The 25,728-nt window shown below is 44.5% G+C and overlaps 1 protein-coding gene across 4 annotated transcripts in view; it reads left to right on the forward strand.

Moving 5' to 3' along the window:
- Positions 1–25,728, forward strand: part of MID1 (midline 1) — a 581,834-nt gene that overhangs the window by 459,283 nt on the left and 96,823 nt on the right. For all 4 annotated transcript variants that reach the window (XM_040634579.1, XM_040634592.1, XM_040634586.1 and 1 more), the window contains one exon: positions 19,313–20,028. In XM_040634579.1, the coding sequence (XP_040490513.1) occupies positions 19,369–20,028 (660 nt within the window). In that variant the 5' untranslated portion in view covers positions 19,313–19,368. The remainder of the gene's footprint in view (positions 1–19,312; positions 20,029–25,728) is intronic.

The following is a 25,728-nucleotide window of genomic DNA, read 5'->3' on the forward strand; positions in this document are numbered from 1 at the left end:
AGGATTTCAAGAGAGAGGGAAGGCGAGAGAGAGAGAGAGCACTTGGTGGCAGACGTGTTTATGTTTAAAGAAATATGAGTAGTTAATGCTCTCACTGTGATTTGACTTCCATCTTCCTCTTTCAAGTACTCTTTTCCCCTTTCAAACCTGCCATTTAGAACTGAGAAGTATTTTCCTAGAAATAGAACAATGCTTTCTACTCTGCTTCGTAAAGTCATTCACAGAGGAAATGCATCGTGGTAAAAATAATTAATAAGTGAAATTATAATGCGTTGCTAAAGATAACCAGGAAGTGAGGAGCAAAAGCCCTCAAGTAGCAGAGAGGCCAGATGGTCTATTTTTTTTAATGCAGTTGCTAAGCAGGACATTTTGCTTGATTAAGAAGGCACTGGTGTTGATTTTCATTCAGCGGTTTTGAGAGCCATTTTTTAATGGAGACATATATACGCACACAGAGCACACAGTTTTCATTCAGCCAGTTGATCATTTGTGCCATTGTAAGCAAAATTCTGCTGATGAGAATGTCAAGTTTTAATGATAAAGAAGTAAATGGGTTCCCAGTCTCAGCGATGAAAGAACCTGGACTCTGCCCACCACCCTACAAACTCTCCGTCATTACCATGTCCATCATACTGTTGTAGGGTCTGGTGTTTTGTTTTGTTTTCTTTTGATAACCCAGAATGGAAGAAAGGCTGTGTACCGCAGTGGCTAACTGGGTTTTTGTGAGATACAGGGTAGACTCGGCAGAAAATAGAGGTTTTGGAGTTCAACACTCCAGGGGGCTAATGTGCATAAAGGACCTGCGTTTAATCCTCGGAGCTGCCAGTCAGGATCATGATGAAGAAGCACCCATGCAAAGAATTGCTTTCTGGATGCTGATAGGCGGGGGCGGGACGGGGGATCAGAGCGCCCCTATTTGGACCGTGATGTTTTGGCAGTTGATGTGCTGGGAGGTTGCCTGGCAGTGGCTCGGGCACAACAAAGCTCCCTTCTGGGAAGTCACCCTGCCATCGTCCTGCCCCCTTTGCCCAGTGCCCCAGGAGAAGGGCATTTCCCACTCTGAGGGAAAGAATGAATGGAGTTGGGGAACGGAATGTTTGCATCCGTTTACAAGACAGAGCCACTTGGAGGGGTTTGTAAGAGAAAGAATAGACTCCAGACAACTGGCAGAACCGTTTGGAACAGTGCCCTGGATCAAGTGTCTGTTGATTTAAATAAGGACCAGCTAAAGGAGCTCTGTAACAAGGGATGACCCAGCAATCTTTACCGTAAAGATGAGAGAGCAGACATTAAGGAGTGGTGTTTTTCAAAAATGCAGTGCTTTCTTCCATAATTGTGATGCTTTTTCCAATTCACATCCATATGCATTATCAAGATAAATATATCTCCACTTTGAGGTAGCTTAGTTACCTTGAAAGCTCACTGCTCTTAAAGCTAGGTATTTTTTCGTAAGTGAATTTTTAAGCCCTAGATTGTATCTCAAGTACTGAGTCTTTTCAATTCCACCTTTGCTTATATACAAAAAGCCAGCTTTTTATATAATTTGACTCAATGAGAGGATAAAATGTGCAAGATGAAGTGCATGCTTATTGACTGAAAATAAAACTTTTTTCCCTTAAGACTCAAGGAATCCTAAACACCAAACAAATAAGAAATGGAGCCAAAGGACAACAGTAAAATCTTAGCGTCAGGTCCCCGAGATGGTACCTTTTGATATTAACTCCAAGGGAATGTCTTGATTTCTGGTTTTATAAATTACATTTATAATTTCTCTCAAAGTTACAACAGGAAACATTTGGATAACACAAGAGAAATCCCTCAGAGGTTAGCCTGCCTTTAGCGTATTTTTAAAAAGACACCAGGAGCCTCACAGCCTTTGTGGGATTTGTTTTCAGATGACTGCAAGTATTTTTTTTTTACTTTGTTTATTTTATTATTTATTTATTTATTTATTTTGCAGAATTATTAAGCCTGCAATGAAACATTTTCAGTCTTGGTTTTTAGGCCAGTAATCTTTGGGCTGGGGTAAACTCACTCTCTGAGGATTACTTGTGTCCTAACCCCCACTCTGCCTGCCGCTCTACCCTCTCCTACAGCTGCTTATTGGTTTCACTGTGGGGTGGCTGGCACCCGCCACCAAGACTTCCCAAGCCCGTCCCTCGGCCTCTGCTGAGCTCCAACAGCCACTCGGTCCTCTTTCACGATTCCTGCTGATTCCGGCTGTGCTTCTCTCCCTTCCAGCCACTTGAAGAGATGGGCTCTAAAACTCACGATCTGGCTGCTGTAGCAATTTACCTAGCCGGTGAATTTCTTTCTTTTGAGATACCTTCTGTTATTGTTGTCATTGTCAGTGAGACCCCAATAGAGCTCTCGGGCAATGGGCTCTCCTGGTTTCCCCTCCTCTTTGATCCTCCAGGCATGAAGCCCTAGCTCTGCCTGTTCGTTAATGCCTGCGCTGTTTCCCCACCTCTTTCCCTTCTTTCCTGAAATTTCTTCTAGAGAGGCAAAAGCAAAACCAATGACTCTTGAAATGTCTGTTAATTTCCTTCACACCCTTCCCTGTACCCTTAACTGCATGTCCATGGTTACTTTCAACTTTAGGTTAACATCCTGCCATCAAACACTCAGACATTCAGGGAATTCTAAGTACCATAGTTCCTGTTTTTTTGGTCTACCACGTGATCATGGCTTTTCTCTCAAACTTTATTGTTAAATAAATAAAGAGGTCAGTGTTTTCCAATAATTTAGCACTTTGTCTTTTCATGTAAGGAATGGTAAACACTGGATTTTAACGTCCTTGAAAAAGAAATCATCCCTTAAGGAAATCTGTCACTGAACATTTAAGAATTTGAGGATTAAATCAAAACTCTGTACTCAAATGCCGGCAAGTTTTATACTGAAGTTAAGATGTTTGCTTGTTTATTGGCAGGGGAACAAGCCAAAATAGCAGGAAAGCCTGCACAGGTATGAGTAGAAATGTCTTTGTAGCTAAAATAGACCTCACCCACCCCTCTGTCCTCTATCATGGCATTCTTTGTTTTCTTTCATTTTATGTATGGTTGTTTGAAGTGATGGTGTTTTCTCACCCATTTCCTGGTTTATTTTATATTTCCCTCATGGAAATGTAAGCCCTCCCAGGGCAGACCTTTGTTCTCATATTCACCAGTGCATTCCCAGTGCCCAGAGCAGTGCCTGGCACACAGCAAGACCTCAAGAAGACCTGTTGAATGAATGAATATTCAGAGAAATGACTTTGTGGTTTTACTCCAAAAGTAGTTCTAAAATTGAAAAAAAAAAAAGCTGAGTTAAAGTCAACTTAATGTACATATAGGGTTTCTAATATCATAGAATTAACAAAACTAGCTTATTCTTCCAAACTCTTAAAATAAGTTTTAATTAAGAGTGAAGACCAGGGGCGCCTGGGTGGCACAGCGGTTAAGCGTCTGCCTTCGGCTCAGGGCGTGATCCCGGCCTTATGGGATCGAGCCCCACATCAGGCTCCTCTGCTATGAGCCTGATTCTTCCTCTCCCACTCCCCCTGCTTGTATTTCTTCTCTCCCTGGCTGTCTCTCTCTCTCTGTCAAATAAATAAATAAAATCTTAAAAAAAAAAAGAGTGAAGACCAGATACAGGCTGATTTGGGGACTAAGAAGGAAGTTATTAAGGGCTCTGTTTACTTGGGCAAAATCTATGGGTGGGGCCTGCCTGCTCTCTGCTAGTTTCCCTGGTGTATCACCTGATATGAAAGGATGGTGGGGATGAGGAGCGTGGAGCACTTTCTTGTGGGCTTTTACCTCCTGTCTTCCATGAACGGCTCAAGGGCTAGTCAATGTCAAGTTAACTGCCTCTACCCTAACTACTGGAAAGCCCAGTGGTGATCTGATTTCTTGTGCGAGATCGCCAGGAGAGGACAGGAGCTGTGTCTATTGGGAAATAATTCTCCGGGGACCTCTCACGTTTCTGAACCTCTTGTGAGCTGAGGTGCTGATGGCTTTTGTTCCAGACCATCTCTTCAAAGATACGTATTTGTGTAGCAAACAGCTTGGAAGATCGAGATAGACTATTTCCCTCCAGGATAGAAAGCGGGTTTGTTTGCTGTCCATTATAATAAAGATAACGTCTCTCTACAGGGCAAATGTCAGGCAGCTTTGCTTGCAGTCCATAGTAAAAGATTCAGGTTTCCTAAGCTTGGGTTTCTCAGCTGTGATGCAAACCCCCTGTGAAGGCAGCGTGCACCTGGGGCACTCTGTGGACTTGGGGCACAAGGAGAACTGACGTGAACATGAAACACACCAGGCCTGCTGTGCCCTGACTAACAACATCCTTTGTCTCTGACTCACGGGTCTCGTATCTTCTGCCAAAATCCATGAAACTGGTAGGCTGATTAGCTCGCAAGTAAGAAAAATCTGAAACCCTTCACTGTTCTTGATAGTCTCATTTATACCGCCCATGCCAGGGTCTCTGATTTCCCGCAAAATCAAAAATTCTGATAGGATTCGTCTGGGACAGAAAGCTCTTCCGTGAGGAGCAGAGAACCGAGGACTCTAGGTCATGGTGGGAGACCCAATGGTAAGGAGGGGCAGCATGTCGATAGCTGGGAAATACAGAAGATTGCCTATATGAAGACAATTATTTAAAAATAATTGACGTTAATAATAGAAATGCTGGTTTATTAGTCATATACTGTTTCATCATGGAAGACATTCCATGCATGTTGTTCAACAAATACATGGATTGCTATCCTTCCCATTTCCAAAAATGGGTTGAAGAAGTTTCCAACAAAAAATACAGATCATTAATGTACTTGAAGAAGAGTGGGAAGAGGTGACTCAGGACAAGAGGGGAAGAAGGGTGTGGGAGCTACAATTTTGCTGGCGCTTTTAAAACTCTGCTTCACTTAATCCTCAAAAGACCCTTTGAGATTGCTCTCATTGTCGCATTTTACAGATAAGGAAATTGTAGAAGATAGGAAGAGGATCTGTGGGTGGAAGATATGTCGAGTAGCTGGCTTCTATCCGCCTTTGTTAGGAAATGGCAGAGCCAGGGTTTGAACTCAGGTTTATCTGTTTTCAAGGTATGCCTTTCTTTGCACGACACCACACCAATGGTCTCACCCCAAAACTAGACCAAGGGTAGTTGGGTCAACTGATCTCAGGGCTTAACCCCATCTTTTCTGCCAGCATATCATAAAGAAAGCCAGATGAAATGCATTGTCTAAAAGAGGAAAGCCTATGAGTTTTCCCTTCCTCTTACAATAGAAGGAGAGGATAGGGAAAGACGAAAGAAGTGGAGTAGCAGTAGAACAGAGAAGAGGAAAGAGACGGCCATTTTGGAGGCATTGCAAAACAAGATATATTATTTGCTTTTCTGAACCCTTTAGCTTAGAGACTGCAGTAATGATCATTATACCTCTCATTATGTGATAAGTCCAATAAGCCAGATGAACTCTGATGATCTGACAAAATGTGTTGCCCTACTGGCAGCTTTAGCAGAATTTGCATTAGAAGAAAGTAGAAGATGATAAGAGCATGACTTGACCAAACAGATCTGTTACATTTACATTCGTGTGAGCTTCTTAGTCGTGATGATTGTTTCTCAAGGAAGAACCCATTCCGTAGCTTCCCTGGGGGTTCTTGAAAGCTCTCTTTAAAGGTTGTATTTAAAGTGTAAGAGTATGCTCAGAATGGAGAAAGGTGTTTTTTCTTTTTGTAAAAAATGCCGGTTCCTTATGAACGTCCACTAAGTTAGCTCAGTTATTTAATAAAAAAGTTACCTTATTTTAGATGGGTCAGAAACAGATCTAGAAATGTCAAGAAGTGGATCATGGGTTGAAAAGTGAGTGATTTAATGTGATTTGAAAGCAGTTTTTTTTTTAATTTTATTTATTTATTCGACAGAGAGAGAGACAGCCAGCGAGAGAGGGAACATAAGCAGGGGGAGTGGGAGAGGAAGAAGCAGGCTCATAGCGGAGGAGCCTGATGTGGGGCTCGATCCCAGAACGCCAGGATCACGCCCTGAGCCGAAGGCAGACGCTTAACCACTGTGCCACCCAGGCGCCCCATGAAAGCAGTTTTAATTTTATGATACTTCGCGCGCGCCTGTGTGTGTGTGTTTTAATGATAACCTAATTTTACTGCCCCAGACTTTAAGATTTCTGCCTGGAGAGCTCATTCATCCGTTTGCATTTAAATCTTTTCAAAGTATTTTTGCTCAAATTTCTCCCAAGAAGCCTCCTGCCTTTGTTCTGTGAGGACGCACAGTTCCGACGCTGTTCTTAATATCCTGTTTTCATTTGTCAGCACTGTTGTCCTTTTCATTGCCATGTTCCCATCGTTCCCCTTCTCTCATGTGGTGCTTTACAATAACAATTCAGAACAAAAGAGTCACTCCTCTTTCTGTTGCCTTAAAAAAAAAAAAAAAGAGGAAGAAGAAGAAAGAAGGCTTCATCCCCTGACTGTAGGGCTTCAGTGATCACGGGAAACCTTTAAAACATGTTCCTCATAATAGTTAACCAGGAGTTGTGAATAAAGGTTACTTTTTAAATTTTTTTAAGATCGCAAAGTAGCTTCAGGGCATTGTGAACATGGGGTTTTTGTGTGTGGCTAACTTTGAAGTTGAGAGAGGAAGCAATTTCCTTTGAGGAAAGGGGCCATCATTTTTGAGAGAATTTCCCGATCTGTCCATACAATAGGAATCAGTTACTATGTGACATTGTCATTACTTCAGTGAGTCATGGGACCGGAGTAGTTGTGCGTGCCATGGAACGTCAGCTTTTCGGTGTTTAGGGAACAATGGTGGAATGCCATACTGGCCACCATCAGCAACTATTATTTATTGATGCATTTTTCTCCTGGTCGATAATAAGTGGGAAGGAGAGAGTGTGCACTTTCTCGGCCTCCTAGAGGAGTATTGTATGAATGAAGTAAGAAAAAGTTTTCCCAGTTGGCAAGCATTTTTCCAGGTGGAATCTGCTTGCAACAATCCGGCTCAACCGGTCTGTCCTTCAGAGACTAGATGTCTTATGTCATTTTCCTCTTTTCCGGGTAACCCTTTTCAGATAAGAATAGGCATTTGGGGGGGGGTTATATCTAAATTATGTATAGGTTTCCATTTTGTGCAGAGGAAGGAACGTTTGCAGGAGGGATGTGGTAACTGAGGGGTTTGTGAAGAGTGAATTCCATCAAGTGTCCCAAGTAATTTTGCAAAGGTGCTTTTGTATATGGATGCGTGTGTGTGTACATATATACGCATACATATTTATATAGGACCACAAAGGTCAGTTCCATTGTAGACATATATAGGATTTTATATAAACATAGAGTAGTACTATGAATGGGTATAGAAATGCCTGTCGAACTAGAAACACTTGCAGGAGCATTCAGGGAAGGCGGTGTTCAAGTGCTTTTCATCTGCGGGTGGTTTCACCGGACTCACCGGTGGCTTCCATTTCCACCATCACCATAATGGCGGCCCACTCTCCAGGAGAGGCGATTTAGACTTCTGTCAGGAGACTAGGTGTGACAAGTACTCGCTCTCTTCCTCCTCTTTCGAGTCTCCTGTCACTGCCTTCAGCACCAAATTCTTGCCTGACACTGGGTACAGCACAGACCGGGGAAACATCAGTCATTTTCAGTTGAATGTAAAATAGGTTCCATTTGCCTTTAACACTGGATGTTTTCTTTCTTCGTATCAACTATAAAAGACTTGAAATGTCTGAGATCCTCTGATGGTAGGAAATCACCTGTAGAGGTTGTCAGATTAGGCTCTATAGAAGATTATAAAGGTGGTTGTTTATCCTTCTCTTTTGTTTTTGAGGAGTGGAGTATGTGTTTGTTTTCTGATGTTTCGACTCTAGACAGGCTAATTTTCCACCACAGCGCCAAAATACGGACAAGTTAGCCATTTCCCGCAGAAATTTTGACAATTTTAATGTTGCTTAACAAAAGCAATGCTTTCAAATCTCACGATGAAAAGTTCTTTCAGATTCTGTTTGATGGACCTGTGTCTTTTCTGTAGATAGGACTTCTTTGGGAAGTCGTGTGTATGTGGAATTGAGTAATCCCTTTGTTTATTGTTAACAGACAAAGGAAATTATGATTCGTACAGACATAAGCTAAGAGAGTATATGTTTGCATTTTAATGTCCAAACATGTGAAGCGTGCTTGGGTTTATCGTGAGGTGTTGCAATGGCATGAAAATAGGCGTCGTGATGTTCGAGCCAGGCAACAGGAGGAGGCGGTCCTTGCCTCCTGCTCGACCTTTCGCAAGAAGTTCTTGCACACCTTTGGTGGAGACCAGATGTCTGGGTTTGCACATGAATCGTGCAGGTTTGCAATCAGCCTGTTTTTTTGTTTTGGCTTGGTTTGGTTTTTTTACACTTTCCTGATGATTTACTTTAGTTGCAGTTTCTTGTCTTGCGTGGTGATAAGCAACATCCTTGAAAGAACTGCAGGGTAGGCCTTTTTTTTTTTTTTTTGCGCTTTTGGGAAGACTACTTCCTCTTCTTCCTTTAGACAGACAGTCAGTTTTTAAAAGATTACTTTCCATTCTCAATTCACTCTTTCTTTGCCATTCTGGAAACTGAAATCTGAGACACCCGTCACAGATCTGCTCTTGTGTGTATGTGTAGGCATTATACGTATATATAACCATATGTCTATGTGATATGTTATATGCATGCATAATATGTGCATATATGTATGTGTATATATGTATTGCTTCGTGGGTATAGGCATATGTATGTATTTCATACACATACATTTTCATTTGTTTATCAGGATGATAGATTGCGATTTAGATCTCTATTTTTGGAAGAAAAAAATAACCACTTTATTGTGTCTGTACAAGAGATCATTCTTCTTGATGTAATGTTTTTAAAAAACTCCTTCCAGGTATTATCGTTTCATTCAGAAGATAGACACAAAATAACCAGTATACTATTTTTAAAAAAACAAACAAACAACAACCCGGCATCCAGAACATAATGTGATCATGTGCTTCGGAGGCCGCCAAAAGGACTGAAATGCAAGGGAGGCGAGCGCCCGTTGCTGACCCTGGGAGCCGGACAGGACGCTCCTCTTGGCAGCATGGAAAGCTGGCATCCTGCACTCAGCTGCAGGACACTGACCCGCTACTGGTCCCCGGGAGCAAGGGGGGTACAGAGCCCAGTGCCAAGTCATCATTTTTTTGGGACCAGGCAGTGGGTATTAATCTGCCCCTAGCTGCCTTTTCGTTTGGCTTGAGTTGAACGTTGAGTGGGCGAGGGCATAGGGAAGCCCTGCCGGGGTCTGTGGAAAAGGCAGTTGGAAAGCAAGAGGGAGTTTTGATTCTTCAGCTCAGCAACCCTGGCGGGGTGGATGAGGTGGAGCTGGCCTTCCTGGAATTGTCGCGTCGATTTTCCTGTTGTGTTTCACTGTTGACGCTCTCACAGACACACAGGACCGCTCCAGCACTGCCTGCCACCCACCATCTGGTCTCGGTGGCCTGTCTGTCATTTCGTGGGTCCCCATCCTCTGCCTACGGCGATGTTTCTTCAACAAGAACTAGGGTGCAGTCCATTGGTGGGTATTTGAGGTGATCTCTTTGTAAGAATCTGGAGAGATGCTAAGAGAACTAGTAAGGACAGATTGCGATTTCCTGTTTTTAACCTATTTGTCAGTCTTTCAGTAGGACAAATTGCATTTGTGAGACTGTGGAGGGGGTTTCTTTACCTTTAAGACAGAGCGGGATCGGGGCAGTTGGTGCTGGAGAAATCAGGATTGCTCTTTTGCGTTGTCATTGGTGTCCTTTTTTCTTGTCTGCTTATATAAATGAACTCCAGAAGGTGTATTTAAGCATTCTGTTAAGTAAATTTGGAAGACTAGGTTTCAATTAAAATAACCAGACAGTGTGACCTAGCTCCCATTTCTCCTTAATTTTTATCATTAAAGCCTTCATATCCCCAAAGACATCTTCTGTGCTTCCAAGTGATTCTTTTCAGGAATGTTCATTCATTATTAATCAGGTTGCATGGTCAAGAGAGTATGTGATTATTTTAAAGACTATCCTAGAGATCCAATTACTAAAAAACTGAGCACGTTATGGACAGATGTGGAAGTATAGAGAAGGTTTATGAACAGTTTAATTCAATTTGCATGAATTCCACCAGGTGGGGGTTTGGTGAAATTAAAAGTCTTCCCTGTTTCTCACTTTTGGTTTTGGTGAAACATTTTAACCTAAGCATTCCTCAGGATAAAGTCGAAGTGGCAAGTTATTAAAAACATCTTTTGTATTAATTAGTTACTTTAAAACTTGAGGCTAGTGCCTGGGTGCTTATCTGCTTGTCACTTTTTTTTTCCCAGTCAGTCCCTCTGGTCCCTTACAATTTGGTTGGCAGAAATTCTTAGTCATCCGTCACTGATAAAGGGAATGAATTTAAGTGTGCTGACAGTCGGAGGTTAACCACAGCGCTATTTCAGAGGCATTACCTATAGAATGTTACAGATCACTTTTTTTTTCCACCTGTTGCTGCTAGTGTGTTATTTGTACTGTTGCTTTAAGAGCCACTTTGCATTTTGACTGCTCTCTGCCATAATTTGGAGTAGGAAGTAGCCTCTGTTGTGGTATTAATTTCCAGTCTTTCAGAATGCCATTAAATTCAATTGGATCTCCCTCTCCCCTCTGCATCGCGTCACGGCCCTGTTTTACTGTGCATTTACTGACTCACCTGGGTCTCAAATCAGCCAGGGTGCTAATCGGTAAAGCAGCTTTTGGGTAGGGTGTTTATTCTGTGGTTTTTATAACTCAAAGCTAAATACTAAACCATGACCAAATAGGCAGACACTGAGTGCTCGTATTGTGTTATTTAAAATACTCTATTTGTGGTGAATTCGTCTTGAGTATAGCACCCAGTTTCTATTGTTTCTGCCTCACGAGCTGCGGTTAATTTCCAGAGGTTAACAGTTCCAAAGTTTTGAGTCCTCTGAAAGTCCGGGTTTCTTCTGATCTAAGATAAAAACATCATTCCACGATCCTTAACAAAATAATCCCACCTGTGGTTCTATAGCAGGGATAGTCGCAGGGAAAAATCCAAATGGCAATAAGAAGGGATAGGAAATTGACTTGGTCATGGTTCTGAAATGTAGGACTCTTTAAAGAAAATTTAGTCATAGAATTTGGGAAGCTGTTTGTCAGTCACAACACTTTTGAGGGCTTTCTCTCCGCCCCCACCCCCAAACCGGTTTTATGTGATTTCGTGTAAGATTTGTACAGTTTTGGTAGTGTGTTTGTCGTCTCGGTTCTGTTTTGGTAAATTTAACATCAAGCTTAGTTTCCATACCCCAGAGGATATGTAGAAAAAAAACGGGAGGAAGTGCCTCGGGGATCATCCAGGCAGTGGCTGCGAGCCACCTGGTTGACCGCCGGCCACCCAGTGTTGGTATCCAGGTTTATTCCTTGGTCTAGTGACTCATGAATTTCCCTCAGAGTGATGGCTTTCAGAGCCGTACAAAGTGAGGGACTGAAAGTAAAATTATTGGTGGCTGGAATGCGTGCTCTTTTTCATATACTCCACGTCAGAAAAGTGATCATTGTTCGTGGAGTTTGCAGACATGACATAGAGTAGCTGCAGGGAAGCGCTGAGAGACAGGTTTACCTTATGATTAAAATGTCAAAACTCTGGTAAGAGAAATTTGGAATTCAGAAACTCCTGGATGACACATGCTGACGATCAGGTATCTCCTTATTCTAGTGGGTGATTGAGCCCATAGAATGCGCTTGCTCTCGAGACTCCTAATTCTTGGTCACTTGCATATATGGGCGAAAGAGTAGGAAATCCATATTCTTGGGATTTTGACCTGGAAAGCCCGCTCACTGACTTTGGCCGTGGATTAAACCTTGCAATGCATGTTGTCTTCACAGGGCTTCTGGGTGTTCCTTCAAGGTGCAGGTTGTCTTCTCTGTGTCATGACAGAAGTCGGGGGAGACTACAAGGAATAAAGTTGTGAAATTCTAACATGAGCTAGCGAGCAGGATGATGGCAAGGGTTGTGACAGCACAGGCAGGGGGTTGAATGTTTTCTTTGCATGGACTTGCCCGGACGATGGTTTTGCCTCTCACTTCAGAGGAGGGGGCAGAAAGGATGAATCCAACAGCCACGAATGCTCCTCACTTCCATCTCGCTGGCTGAGAACAGTAATCCATAAGGACATCCATCCTGAGCTCCCCATCTCCCTTCTCAGTTCCAAACCTTGTATCTCCACTAAGTCCTGGTGTTCGTCCTCTTTTACTGGGGACTTTCTCCTTCAGTCCGTTTCCCCGAAGAGCCTGCACCTTGGACAAAAAAAAAGCTCTTCTCCCTCCAGGAAAGTCTTCCTCCTGGGATGGGTGCTACCTCAAGATGATGATACCTGGAGCCCAGAGGGGGTGAGGGGCCATCTGTCCAGGCAGCTGGTTCAGCCCAATCACCTTAGCCATCACCTGGGTGCCAAGGTCCGATCATCCCTGCAGGCCTCACCACCAGCTGTCCATCTCTCTGTTGATTAATTTTCCTTAACCCCAAAAGGCACGAGCCTCTGACATCCAGATTTATCATGGGGGATTTCGAGGAGTAGGTGGTCATTTGGCTCAGGCGGTCACCCATTCGCGATCGGCTTCAAATTTAGACGATGAGTGTTAATTTCCGTATGAGATTTTTGTGTTTGTGTTTGTGTCCGTGCTCGCGTGTGCATGCCTGTATCGGTCCCGGAGCTGATCCAACTCTACTGAAAGAATGGGATGAATCATGTAACTTTAAACCAGGATCGCATTACTGATCGCTCTGTTGTGTACCAGAAAATAATATTTTTAAATGAATATTTTGGTTATTTTGTAAATATGACAGTTACACCACTTTGTGGTTTTCAGCTAAAAACTTTAATTGTAAACATTTAAGACATGGCACACTATAGCCATCTTCTAAATCAGTTCTTCTTTGTTTAATATGAAATCTCCAAATACAACAATGGCCAGGGTTCTGTGGGCCTCTGGGAGGTTCTGCTGTCAGCTTAAAAAACCAGAAAACAAAAACAAGAAAATAAACGTGAAACACACTAAAAAAAAAAAAAATCTCACAAAGGAGAAAAAAAATTTGTGCTAGGAAGAAAGGCAAAGGCAGCTGCTAAGAGCAGCAAATGGTCCCATCCCCTGGGTCACTGGGATGGGAGGTGAGTGCGTGGGAATCAGGTTGAAGAAGCAGGTCTGGAGACGCTTGGGCAAGGTGTTTTGAAACAGGAGCTCAGGCATCCATCAGGACTCACGCTCTGGCCAGCAGGGAGCTAACTGCTCAATGCGTGGGCCTTTAAGAGAAGTGACAGGAAGAAGCCGTGGTGCCAAAAGCATGTGGCAGAAATGAAACTGAGGGACAAAAAGATTGGAGGTGAGGAATCAAATTTGGAGGTGGTGGTTTGTTTTTTGTTTGTGTGTGTGGTGGGGGGGGGGGTAATAGTCTAGGAATGCAGGAAAGAAGATCTGGATCAACCCATCTGGATCAACCCAGAAGCAGTGAGAGCCGAGAGAAGGAAACCAATCAAAGAACTGGGGATTGACCCTCACACGTCTTGGCTAATGATTTGGATTTGGGGGAAGGAGAGTGTGTGTGTGGCTTCCTATTGGTGGCAGAACAAATTACCAGCGACATGATGCCTTAAACCACACTAGAGGGCAGAGTGTCTGTGCAGGGCTGCGTTCCTTCGGGAGGCTCTAGGGAAGAATCTGTTTGCCTTTTGCAACTTCTAGAAACAGCTCACATTCCCTGACTCGTGGCCCTTCCGTCTTCAAAGCCAGCGATGGTCATCAGGTCTTCTGCATCTCATCACCTGACCTACTCTTTTGCCTCTCATTTCCACATGTCAGGGCCATTGGGATTCCATCGAGTCCACGTGGATAGTGCACTCATCTCCCCATTTTAAGGCCAGTGGTGGCAACCTCAGTTCCATCTGCTACCCACATTCCCCTTTGCCTTGTAATCTAAACTAGTCACAGCTTCCAGGGATTCGGATGCTGCCATCTTCAGAAGCCATCTATCCCGCCTTCCCCAGAGAGGGAGAAGTCGAATGCGAGGCGAGTTTCTGACTTGTAGTGATCAGGAGAACGGAAGCACCATGAGGAGACACCAGAGGCTCGCAGGGCAGACAGGTTTGGGAGGGAAGCTGATGAAACCCATGAGATGCACACTCTGAATTGAGGCATTTACAGTAAATGAAGCAGAGAACTGTCGGTGTCGAGCTGTGATTCTGGAGAGAGATGGCCCTGTGAGAGGCAAGCCTAGGAGTCCTTCTCAGAGACGCTGTATGAGAAACGAATGAACAACCTGGATGGCTTTTTTTTAAATTGAGGTGTAATTGACATATAACATTACATTAGTTTCAGGTGTGCAACATGACTCCACATTTGTACACACTGTATTATTTAACTATAGCCACCACATTGTACATTACATCCCCAGGACTTATTTCTTTTGCAACTGCAAGTCTGTACCTTTTGACCCTCTTTGATGACCAGACACTTAGAAAACACCCAGGCTCTGCTTCGCCAGAAGAAGTCAGCAGTGCTTAGAGGAAAACCAGAAGAGCACAGTTGCAGTGACATACAGAATGAGAGAGGGTGGGACAGGAGGAAGGCAGAGGTGTGACAACATTGACATTATCGGTTTTCCTCAGAAGTCTTGAATTTGTAAGAAAGTTTCTGGAAAAGATGTCTTGCATCCAGTGCATCCCAGGAAGCGGGGCTCAAGTGTAGCCTGTGGCTAAGGACTATCCTGCTTAGGGATTGTTCGAAGTGAGTGCTGGAAGGAACTGGAGGGAATATCTGTGGACACTCTGCCAGGGCCACGCAACTAGTAAATAGCCAAGCTGAGTGTCATCTTCGACTGTCTGGCCACCTGCATCTAGCTCTCTCCTTTCACTCTATTCCATGCCCTGTTCTAGATCACAAACCATGGACAAGCAGAGGTGTGATCTGCAAATTGACGCCATTCCCAGTTTGTTGCAAGGGGTTCCCATGATTACCCACATCCTCCTCTGAATGAGGACCAATCAGCCCATTCAGAAAAATGTTGAGCTATAGAATTTCCTGACAATGATATGCACGTGTGATTTCCTTCCATTGTGGTGAAGGTTAAGAATCTGTCTCTCTCTCTTTTTTGAGGCCTAGACATTAAATTACAGGAGTTAAGAAAAGGAAAAGATAACATTTTTCACAAATACCCCCCCCCACACACACACACAACTGTTTGATGAACCCCTGTTCATCTTCAAAAATCCTTCTCACGTGTTGCCTCCTTTAGGAAGCTTCCCATCTTCTTCTCCCCCAGTCTTTGGCACATGTCTTTTGTTATGTTGTTTTCTCTCTCCATAAGATCACTGAGGCAGGGGCCAAGTGTTACAACTACTTGTCCCAACACCAAGAACCTAGAGGGGCTTCAATAGTTGGTGAAAGAATGAATGGTATTTTCATTTCTCAAAAAACTAAACAATAAACCATGCTAATTTTCTTGGGTGGGGGAATGGCGTGCATGCTTACCAGTAACATATTGTTGAGTAATGTAACCAAAATATTACATAGCACGGCAAGGTCTGCATCAAAGGAGGATAAAATGTGATCCACCGTAGATATCGAACCCAGAGCCCCTTCCCTTTTGGCAACGTATGGGCACAAGATTCAGAAAATTGGCTGAACCTCACAGCACATTCAGATATTTAGTCATCACTTAATACAGTTAAACCAACATTTACAGTGTAGACGCTTGCACACAGCACCGTGCCAAGCGCTATGGCAATAAAAGAAAAAGATCTCGTTCTAAGCAGCTGCTATTAAATCATTCTTACATGAAGTGCCCGTGAGCACTCGACTCCACATTTTTTCCATTGATGTCTGGGTGAAATCCCATTGCCTATCATTTCCCGTTAGCGTTCGAAACTTGTACCTGCTTGTCGACGTCTCGCTCCACCGCCGTTCCCTTGTTGCCCACACAGCCTCTTAGTCCTATCTCTCGGGGAGGGATTCTCACTTCTCTGTTGTCTGGATGTACGTGTCTCTATTTTCTTACTCCGGGGGTCAGCAAACTAAGATCCCCAGGCCAAATGCAGCTTGCTCCCTGTGCTCGTAAATGCGATCTTGTTGGCCAGCCGCACTCGCTCGTGCGTGCACTGTGTGTGGCGGCTTTGGCGTGCCACCACGCTGCCCTCGAGCAGGAGCAGCTGCCGTAGAGCACGTGGGGCCCGCGGCGCCAAAAGTGGTTACTCTCTGGCCCTCTATAGAGCAAGTGTGCTGACCTCTGTTCTAATCTGTTGAGACAGCAGTGGTGTGGTGTTCTTTGGGGTTCTTCACCCCAACAACTGTATGTTTCCCAACTCATTCAACCCATGTTTGAGTCCCGCTGTGTGCAAGGCGCTGTTCCAGGCACTGGCAGGACATCCCTCAAAGAGCCAAGCCAAGTCTCCACTCTCATGGAGCTTACCTTCTACTGGTGGGGCAGCGGGGAGTGATGATGGCTCAGCGACGAAACTACTAGAATATGTTGGCTGACAAAAGTTATGGAGAAAGACAAAGTGAGGCGGAGGGAGAAGCGTCGCCGTGATGGGTGGGTAGGTGGTCGTGCTGGTAGCAGGGGAGTTGGTTTCACGCGGGTTCACAAAGAGGCGACCCTGCGGCAGAGAGTCACGTGGATTCCAAAGACCTTGGGAGGGGGAGATGGGACGTGCTTGGCCTGTTTCAGGCATCACAGGGAGGCCGTGTGCCCAGAGCAGAACAAGGGCTAGCGTGGGAGGAAATGAGGTCACTGTCTGAGTCTGTTTTCTGGGGCTGGTGTTATTCTGCTGAGTTGCTCCCTGAGTGAGATGGGAAGCCCCTGGAGGGTAGAGCAGAGAAGAGGCAGGCTCAGTCATGTTTTAACAGGATCTCTGGCTTCAGAGTAAAAGATTGCAGGTGGGGGCCAGAGTGAGTAGAAGGCAGGAAGCCGTTCGGAAAGGTATTGTGCTAATCCAGGTAAGGCGTAATGTTGGCTGGCCCACGATCATAGAGCCGGGATGCTGAGGATGCCAGATTCTGGCTTCTCGAGCCAGCTCACTTAACGTCTCTTGACTCACATGTCAGCGTTTCCACTGGGGTCGGCAGCGGAATCACCTCTAGAAATTGTGATTGCACCATGCTGGGATGGAATCCTGGCACCTGCAGGAAAATAGAATCCTCACAGCTCTTCAGACGTAATTGGGGTTCATCCCTGTGTTGAGATCTATCGGTAGGCGTTCTTGTGTCCCCTGAGAACAAAGCAGACCAAAAGGGCGATGGTTTCCCTTTAATTTACGTTCTTCCGATGGGAAGAGAGAAGAAACTCGATTTAGAGATAATTCTATTTTTCCACAATGAACCAAAATAATGATTAATAGGTAAACCCTTTCAATTTCGTCCAAGCCATCTGTCGGAAGGGGTGGCTAGGAGCAAGCGGGGACGGTGGGTTTCTCCCCACAGCGGCCCAGTGGTTGCCACTGCGGGTTGTGCAGACATGAGCAAGCTTTCACATTTCAAATCTCAGCTGCTCACTTATTCTTTCTTGTGTAGTTAATATTCGCGAATGGCTAAAGATCTCTTAAGATACCAGGCTTCTATGAAGCCAGCGGCTCTTTAATTTTTAACAAACTCAGCACACACTTGACACTTTTAATGATCAGTTCCCGTTCAGTTGATGGCAAGATGAACATTAGCTTAACCAAGGCCCCACATGCTATTTCTGAGGGATGCTATTTCAGAAAGGGGCAGCACATTCTAGAAATCATGAGTTTTGTAAATAAATGGAGGTGTGAATGCAAAAAGGCCGATTGTTGGAATCACTAAACGGAGCTGTGGATGTGAAGCCTTCCCATCAAGTCAGCCGAGAACCCCCCCACCTCCCCGCGATCCACCCCCAGGGTGGTTGAAACCTGGCGTCCCCTGGGTGAGCCGCACTATTCTCCCACAGCCCGCACTGGGCTGCATCTAATATGCCCGGCGCTGTTCCGCAGACGTCTGCTAATGGTCTTGAAAAGGATAAGGTTCAAAGAGGCTTGGTTCCCAGGCCTGCTAATGAGCGCGAGGCCTCTTCCCCGTTAATGAACCAGGGTTTATGTGGGATTCTTTTCCCCTGCCCTTTTTGAAGGGAAGGCAGGCAAGAGTTCACAAAAGCAGCGGCCCGTCTTCGTGGCACAGGGAGCGTGCAGCTGGGCCACCCGAAGGCAGCCTGGCGGGGAGCAACAAAGCTGGCGGAGATCGAGCCCGAGGCCAACGGGACTCTGGGTGTGAGGCTGGACCCCCTGCCGGCCCGGCCTGTCACTGGCCGCAGGGACAAGCCCTTGATGGGACTCTTGGCCAGGAGGGTTGTGCAGGATCCCTCAGCAGCCCTCGCAAGCCTCCTCGGAGTAACGCGACTACTTTACGCTGCTGCCCACACTGTTAGCCCTGTTAATAACTTATCAAATGAATACTGAAGCCACGAAAATCCTTGTCCTAATTAACTAAATCGTTATTAGTCATTGGTACCCAGGCTCACCGCAGCCACTGAAAAGGCCCGCAGATATTTTTCTCTGCTTCGCTCTGCCCACCCACATCCCACTGCTGCATTAAACAATAGAATTATTCAGGAGAGGAACGAACACATGCCAAAAAACATTGCCTCGATCAAAATCATCTCTGTGAAAGTCAGTGTTTTTCCGCAGGAATATGTTTTGGAAGCTGACATCCCATATTTAACCATTATCATTTCCGCTGAAGTCATGCGTTTGATTTCATGCACATTTCATGCCCGTTTCCACAAGAAGTGCCTTTCTGCTTCTCTGAAGCCTGCCGTGGTATGTAGAGTAAAAAGTCCTTCAGACGCATTAACATTCACCTGTAAGTTCATCAATTCAAAGTTAGGAAAGACTCTAGTTCGTTAATTAACATTTCTACATTTTAATTCTCCACACAGGGTAAAACTTGGCTGTGACACAATAAGATTATTGTGATTAGATACAAATTATGGAAATTACAGTTTCAATAACTTGCCAGTCTGGAGTAAGACCTTTTTAACAAACAAAATTGAGAAAAAAATTTTTTTTTCTGCTTTTGGTGACTTGAACTTTGAGAAAATGTTAGTTGGTATGCTGGCTTAGGGTGTTTCTCCCCTCCTTATTCCCCCAGTGAATAGAAAGAGAATTATTTGGAATGTACACACATTTACCCTTCCATGACCTGCGTTTGGAATTATTCTGAGACGCATTCAAAGCTGACAGCTCCCCATGGCTGACCCCCTCGCGCCTAATCAAATCTTACGTTCTGTTTCCAGATAGCTGATCAGCTTCCTTGGATTTTGCTGATGACCCAGGAGAGCTTTGCCTGAAGATGGAAACACTGGAGTCGGAGCTGACCTGCCCTATTTGTCTGGAGCTCTTTGAGGACCCTCTCCTGCTACCCTGTGCACACAGCCTCTGCTTCAACTGCGCCCACCGCATCCTGGTGTCACACTGCGCCACCAACGAGTCCGTGGAGTCCATCACCGCCTTCCAGTGCCCCACCTGCCGACATGTCATCACGCTCAGCCAGCGAGGTCTAGACGGACTCAAGCGCAACGTCACCCTGCAGAACATCATCGACAGGTTCCAGAAGGCATCCGTGAGCGGGCCCAATTCCCCTAGCGAGACCCGCCGGGAGCGGGCATTTGACGCCAACACCATGACCTCCGCCGAGAAAGTCCTCTGCCAGTTCTGTGACCAGGATCCTGCCCAGGACGCTGTGAAGACCTGTGTCACTTGTGAAGTGTCCTACTGTGATGAGTGCCTGAAAGCCACTCACCCAAACAAGAAGCCCTTTACAGGCCATCGTCTGATTGAGCCAATTCCGGACTCGCACATCCGGGGGCTGATGTGCCTGGAGCACGAGGATGAGAAGGTGAATATGTACTGTGTGACCGATGACCAGTTAATCTGTGCCTTGTGTAAACTGGTTGGGCGGCACCGAGATCATCAGGTGGCAGCTTTGAGTGAGCGCTATGACAAATTGAAGGTTAGTCCGATCCGCCTTAAGCCAACCCCTTTCTGCCAGCAAATGTCATGGAAATAAAAAGTGTATTCACTGCTAGCTGCATGGCAGGTGAAGGTTTTCTCTTCACCTTTGTTATCTGATTAGTTTTAGCATGTTTTTTGGCAGCCTATAAATGTTGCACAATCAGGGTATCTCGTAAAAGTTGACTGCTGCTTGTAATTTTAGCGTTGTCAAGGTGAGGGCGAATTTGAAAAATCTGGATCATTTTCAGTCCTTGCAGGGGAGAGAGAGAGGGGGGGGTGGGGGGGGAAGGAAAGAAGGAATGGCAGATAAAAATCTGGCTTTGGGCATTTTGGGGGCATGTATTTTCTTCACTCATTAAGGAAAGCTAATGTCACCCGAATTGTACCTGTATCCAGTTACTTGCACAAACAAAAGGATAGAGGGAGGAATGCCTACAGCGAGTGTGGGATTTTAGAGGACATGGGACCTGTATTTCTTGTGTGAATGAAATCCAGCTTATTGGTGAGCTACAGCGCTCTGACCATCTCGGGTTTCGCCAAGGAATTCCTTTTTGTGTAGACTTTTTCTTCGGTAAGGTTACAGGCGAGACTGTTTGAACTTCACTTTTAACATGAAATTATTAACCTAACTCCAGCTCGGGGAATGATAATTAATATGACTCTACATCAAATTAAAAAATCACTCTCTAAATATGGATAGAATGCACCAGGGAAGAAATAAGTCAGGTCTCTAGATGTCTGTTCAACTTCAGGCGACAGCGGGTCTAATTATGGCAAACTCAGCCGAGAGTTTGCTCTAATAGTGAGATACTATGCTCACCGGTTAATTTTAGATCACAAGACGCCAATTAAAAGGAAAGGAAGTATAAATTAAGAGCTTTGAGTAAATATATACTGAAGTCTTTCCTCTCAGGGAAAACACACATCGTGTTGTTGAGCAAACAAAAAATGAATCGTGTGATCGAGAGTGTTATCACTCAGGGCACGTCGTCACCTCTCACAAATGGCTCCCGTCACTTTTCCTTAGTGTGCTAACGGGTGGTTGTATTTACCGGCGCCCCGTAGTTTATTTTGTGATGCTGGGATTAATGGACCACACCTGTGATTTGCCCTGGCCGTTGCTTGAGATGCTGAGGGAAATTGGTGAGCTAAAGTGAATCCCACTTCTGAATGTCACTTGGGGAACAAAAGCCTCACCTGGGCAGCATGCCTCACTTCGAAGTGTCCAAGGACTGCTGGTGCAACTCCATCTGCAAATGTGGAGAGGAAGTTAAGCCCAAGGATTTGGGTGCTGGGGACAAGGGGAGATAGACGCCGACTGGTTTGCTGGTATAGCGCGCGGCACTAGCCAAAAACACACCCACACCGCTAGAGATAATAGCAAAGGCGATGCGTGTATGCGTCGTGCCTCCGGTGTGCTTAGGAAACTGACGTGGCAGTCGATCTCAGAAGCCAAGAAGATCATTTCTGCCCTTTTTCGGTTGGGGACAGAATGTTTAAGATGACTGGATGTAGGTGTTTTTGTTTTCCAAAATGTAAACATGGTGGACGGGGTCTTTTCTTTATCGAAAAAAAATGTTCCCTTGACTGGATTAACACTGCCTTTTGATGATCGATTGCTAAAACACCCCAGTGATGGATGTTCGGCATTCAGCAGCCTCCAGACTTGCTATTTAAACTTGGTAGTCAAGGTCTGCTCATTATTTGTGAGCTATTATAGAGGAGTTATTAATTATTTATGGAGCATCTCCAAATTTATGAGGAGATACTGTCACGCTCTAAGCCCTTTTTGTGATGAAAATGGAGCTCTTCAATTATGAGCCCCGCACACTTGTCTGCTCAAGCCTGGGGGTTAGTGGTGGTCGATACAGTCACCAGGAGGGCCTGACAATGAACAGTGCAGTATGTTTGATCTTCTCATTACAGAAATAGAAGCATACGAACAGCACCCGGTGCACCAAAGCACAGTTACAGCCACTCAACAAAATGTGTTCATGAGCATTTAAACAGGTCACCTGCTAGCCTAGCCTGTTTGTCCTAAAATGCGCCACTTACATTAGAATAAAAAGATCATAAGAATATATTGACATTTGGGGTGTCTGTGGTATTTCAGTTATCACGTATTTATGAACATATGTGCTTTGGTTTAAAACCCAAGTACAACGTGGACATTAATCTTTGAGGAAAGCAATAGCATACTGAAACAACCAAAACCAAGGAAGGGTATTTTCTGTTAATTATTACTTTGGTCTGAACAAGTGAACGTGCTCTGGAAGTGTCTTTTTCTGAGGCTTTAGCGTCTCGGTACAGAAATAGATCGGAGACGATGTGGAACTACAAAGCGTGGGGAAATGTGAGGGTGCTTTCCTTGAGAAGATGGTAAATGTGCTCTACTTATTTACATATGTAAGGACGCAGGCGTCTTCTTTTGGGAAAATGTGTTTGTTCTTGTGTTAGTGAAAGTCCATTATTTGGGGCGCCTGGGTGGCTCAGTCAGTGAAGCGTCTGCCTTCGGCTCAGGTCATGATCCCAGGGTCCTGGGTTCAAGCCCCACATCGGGCTCCCTGCTCAGTAGGGAGCCTGCTTCTCCCTCTTGCTCTGCTGCTCCCCCGGCTTGTGCTCTCTCTCTCTGTCAAATAAATCAAAATACAATCTTAAAAAAAAATTCCTTTAAAAAAAAAAGCCCATTATTTGAAGATGGGAATTCTGCAATGATTATGAAGAACAGTTATTTCTCGCGCTAATCTTAAACTCCGGGGACCACTTTTACTCATATTAGGTCTCAGCATATATACATGTGCTTATGTAAAGACTTGGAACATACTTTTGTACGTTACAACTCTCTTTCTAGGCACAAAAGAAAAAACAGCATAAAAATTCCAACCTGTAGAATTCATGCAAAGAAAATCTTCCATGTCATCTGAAACAGCACCATGTCAGTGATCGAGTGCTTTCAGAGACTGTGCATTGGGAAGCACTCATAAAATATTGAAGCAAAGAGAAAATTAAACCAGCATTTCCTGAACTCGATTTTAAGATAAAAAGAGAAAAGTCTTCCTGCCAAATGCATGTCTCTAAATGGAGCATGTCATAATGTGGACCTGCTTGTATCATTTTAATTGAATTTTAAGAAGCCTGTCGGTCCTCAAGCCCGAATTAAAAGTTTGATTTGTGACCTACATAACATATAAGAGAATTTAATATAATGTGCTGCAGAGTTTTCAAGGAGTTACAATGCAATAACTCCATTTTTTTCTGTTCCAACATACTGTGTTGGGGTTCTTGTTTCTTTTCTTTAGTTATACCTGTAAAAATAGACAAACTGGGGGGCGCCTGAGTGGCACAGCGGTTAAGCGTCTGCCTTCGGCTCAGGGCGTGATCCTGGCGTTATGGGATCGAGCCCCACATCAGGCTCCTGTGCTGGGAGCCTGCTTCTTCCTCTCCCACTCCCCCTGCTTGTGTTCCCTCTCTCGCTGGCTGTCTCTATCTCTGTCGAATAAATAAATAAAATCTTTAAAAAAAATAGACAAACTGGGAAGAGTTGACCTTTCCTTGCCCTTCAACTTCGGCATAGCCCCACTTCAAGTTGGCTGATGCTGAAGGTCCAAACGATTGTTTTGCATCTGTGCCTCCAAAGGCTGGCTCAAGGAGTTTATGTGTATGATGCCCATTTCAATGGGTCATCCCGTCAGGCTTTTGTCCTCGTTTGATAAAGGCTCCAGTTAAAGCTCACCTTCCTGCGTAGCCCTTCTCATCTAGAGGTAAAGATGAGGGATTTCCCTCTTGGGTTTCATTTATAGATTGTAAGGTTCCATAATTTTGAAAGTCCTGTGCTTTATTTGCAATTGGGAAAGTTGTAAATGGATACTTACCTAGACTTTTTTTCCTCTTCCTTAGAATTTGTAGAACTTGTTTCTTCTTTAAAAAAAAGTAGCAGGTGTAGTGCAAGTTCCAGTGAAAAGGAGAGAGAGAGAGAGAGAGAGAGAGTGTGTGTGTGTGTGTGTGTGTGTGTGTTTGGGTTGCGTGGCGTGTCCCCAGCATGGATAGAGGCCGTGGCTGCTTGTACATCTGCAGTGTGCAGGATGGACTCCCACCACGTGGACGTATCTGGCCTCAAATGTCAATAGTGCCCAGGTCAAGAAACCCTGATCCCTGAGCAGAATTTAGTGTTTATCACTGTAGTAATTTGCTAGGGCTGCCGTAACAAGGGACCACAAACTAAGTGACCTAAATGACAGAGATCTATTATCTCATGGTCGTGGAGGCTAGGAGCCCAAAACCAAGGTGTGAGCAGAGTTGCTTCCTCCTGAGGGCTGTGAGGGAAGGGTGTGTTCCAGGCCTCTCTGCTTGGGTTGTAGGTGGCTGTCCTCTCTCTCTTCACATGGCATTCTCCCTGTGTGCTTGTCCTTCTGTTCACATTTCCCCTTTTTATAAGGACACCAGTCGTATTGGAGTAAGGGCCCACTGTACTCCAGTGTGACCTCGTCATAACTAAGGATATCTGCAGTGACCCTATTCCTCAGTAAGGTCACATTCGGAGGTATCGGGGATTAGGACTTCGACATGTGAATCGGACAGCGGGGCACAATTCGACCCGTAACAGTTACCGACTTTGGTGTGTGCCTAGCTATCTGGTCCCCTGAACGCATACTATCTTTCCATCAAGGAGTCAATCACCTCAAGTTAGGCAGAGCCCTTTGGCTCACACCGCCCCATCCCTTGCCTAAGACTGACCACAGGGGCTTGCAGATCATTAATTCTCCATAAATTCTTGTCAGCCGCTTCACTGATGATCAGCTATTAACCCTACATGAAAACTTAAATTCATAATAACATTGCAGGTCTTCATTCTTCTATAGGACGTAGCATTCTCTAATAGAACTTCTAAATAAGAGCAGAGCCAGATAGCACATGCTATTTTAGCCAACTGGACATGAACCAGTATTTTGGTCTGTATTCCATTTTATTGGCTTAAGTGGTGTGAACTGTGATCAACTAGATCACACCGAGTGGTATTCACACTTGTTTCATGCTACTATGCGGCAGACGCTTGATAGACCCATCATACCCATTATTTCATTTATCCTCCAGTCAACCATAGCTGGCATATAGGTTTGTTTTTTTTTTTAACAGGCCACCAAAACGTAAGCTCATATATGCTTAATAAATGAACAGGTACAGTCTCCTTCCTTCGTGGAGCTTTATTGTTATCTCATGTGACATCCCTTGTGCAACCCTATGTATGGATTCTAACTGGTTCACAATAATTCCAGGCTAGATTTTAATCTAAAATATAGATATACCTTATGACATTTCGCCACATGATACCGCTGGGATATGTGGGTGAGTCAGACATATGTCTTGTAAAATGTTTTGGTTATATGGGGTCTCACCACTTCTAACTGGCCCCTTCAAAATGCAGTTCTGCGTGTGTTTCTTTCAGTCTGCAATACACGTTTAAAGTTCCCATGTGATGAAACTATGGTTTCCAAATATTTGTAAGTTACGTTAAACCTATGTTTTAATTCTCATAGTTTGGTACCGAAAGGATTTATGATACATGGAGTAAAAGAAAACATCTCTGGGGATAAGTTTTTAGCAGTAAGCTCAAGGCCACATCTTTCTCCCTGAAGAATCTCCTCTCCCTTCCTTCACCTCCAAAGAGGAAGGTATTTTTGCCTGATGCTTTATTATTATT

The sequence above is a fragment of the Ursus maritimus genome (genome assembly GCF_017311325.1).
Source record: "Ursus maritimus isolate PB19 chromosome X unlocalized genomic scaffold, ASM1731132v1 scaffold_X1, whole genome shotgun sequence".
Taxonomy (NCBI): Eukaryota; Metazoa; Chordata; class Mammalia; order Carnivora; family Ursidae; genus Ursus; species Ursus maritimus.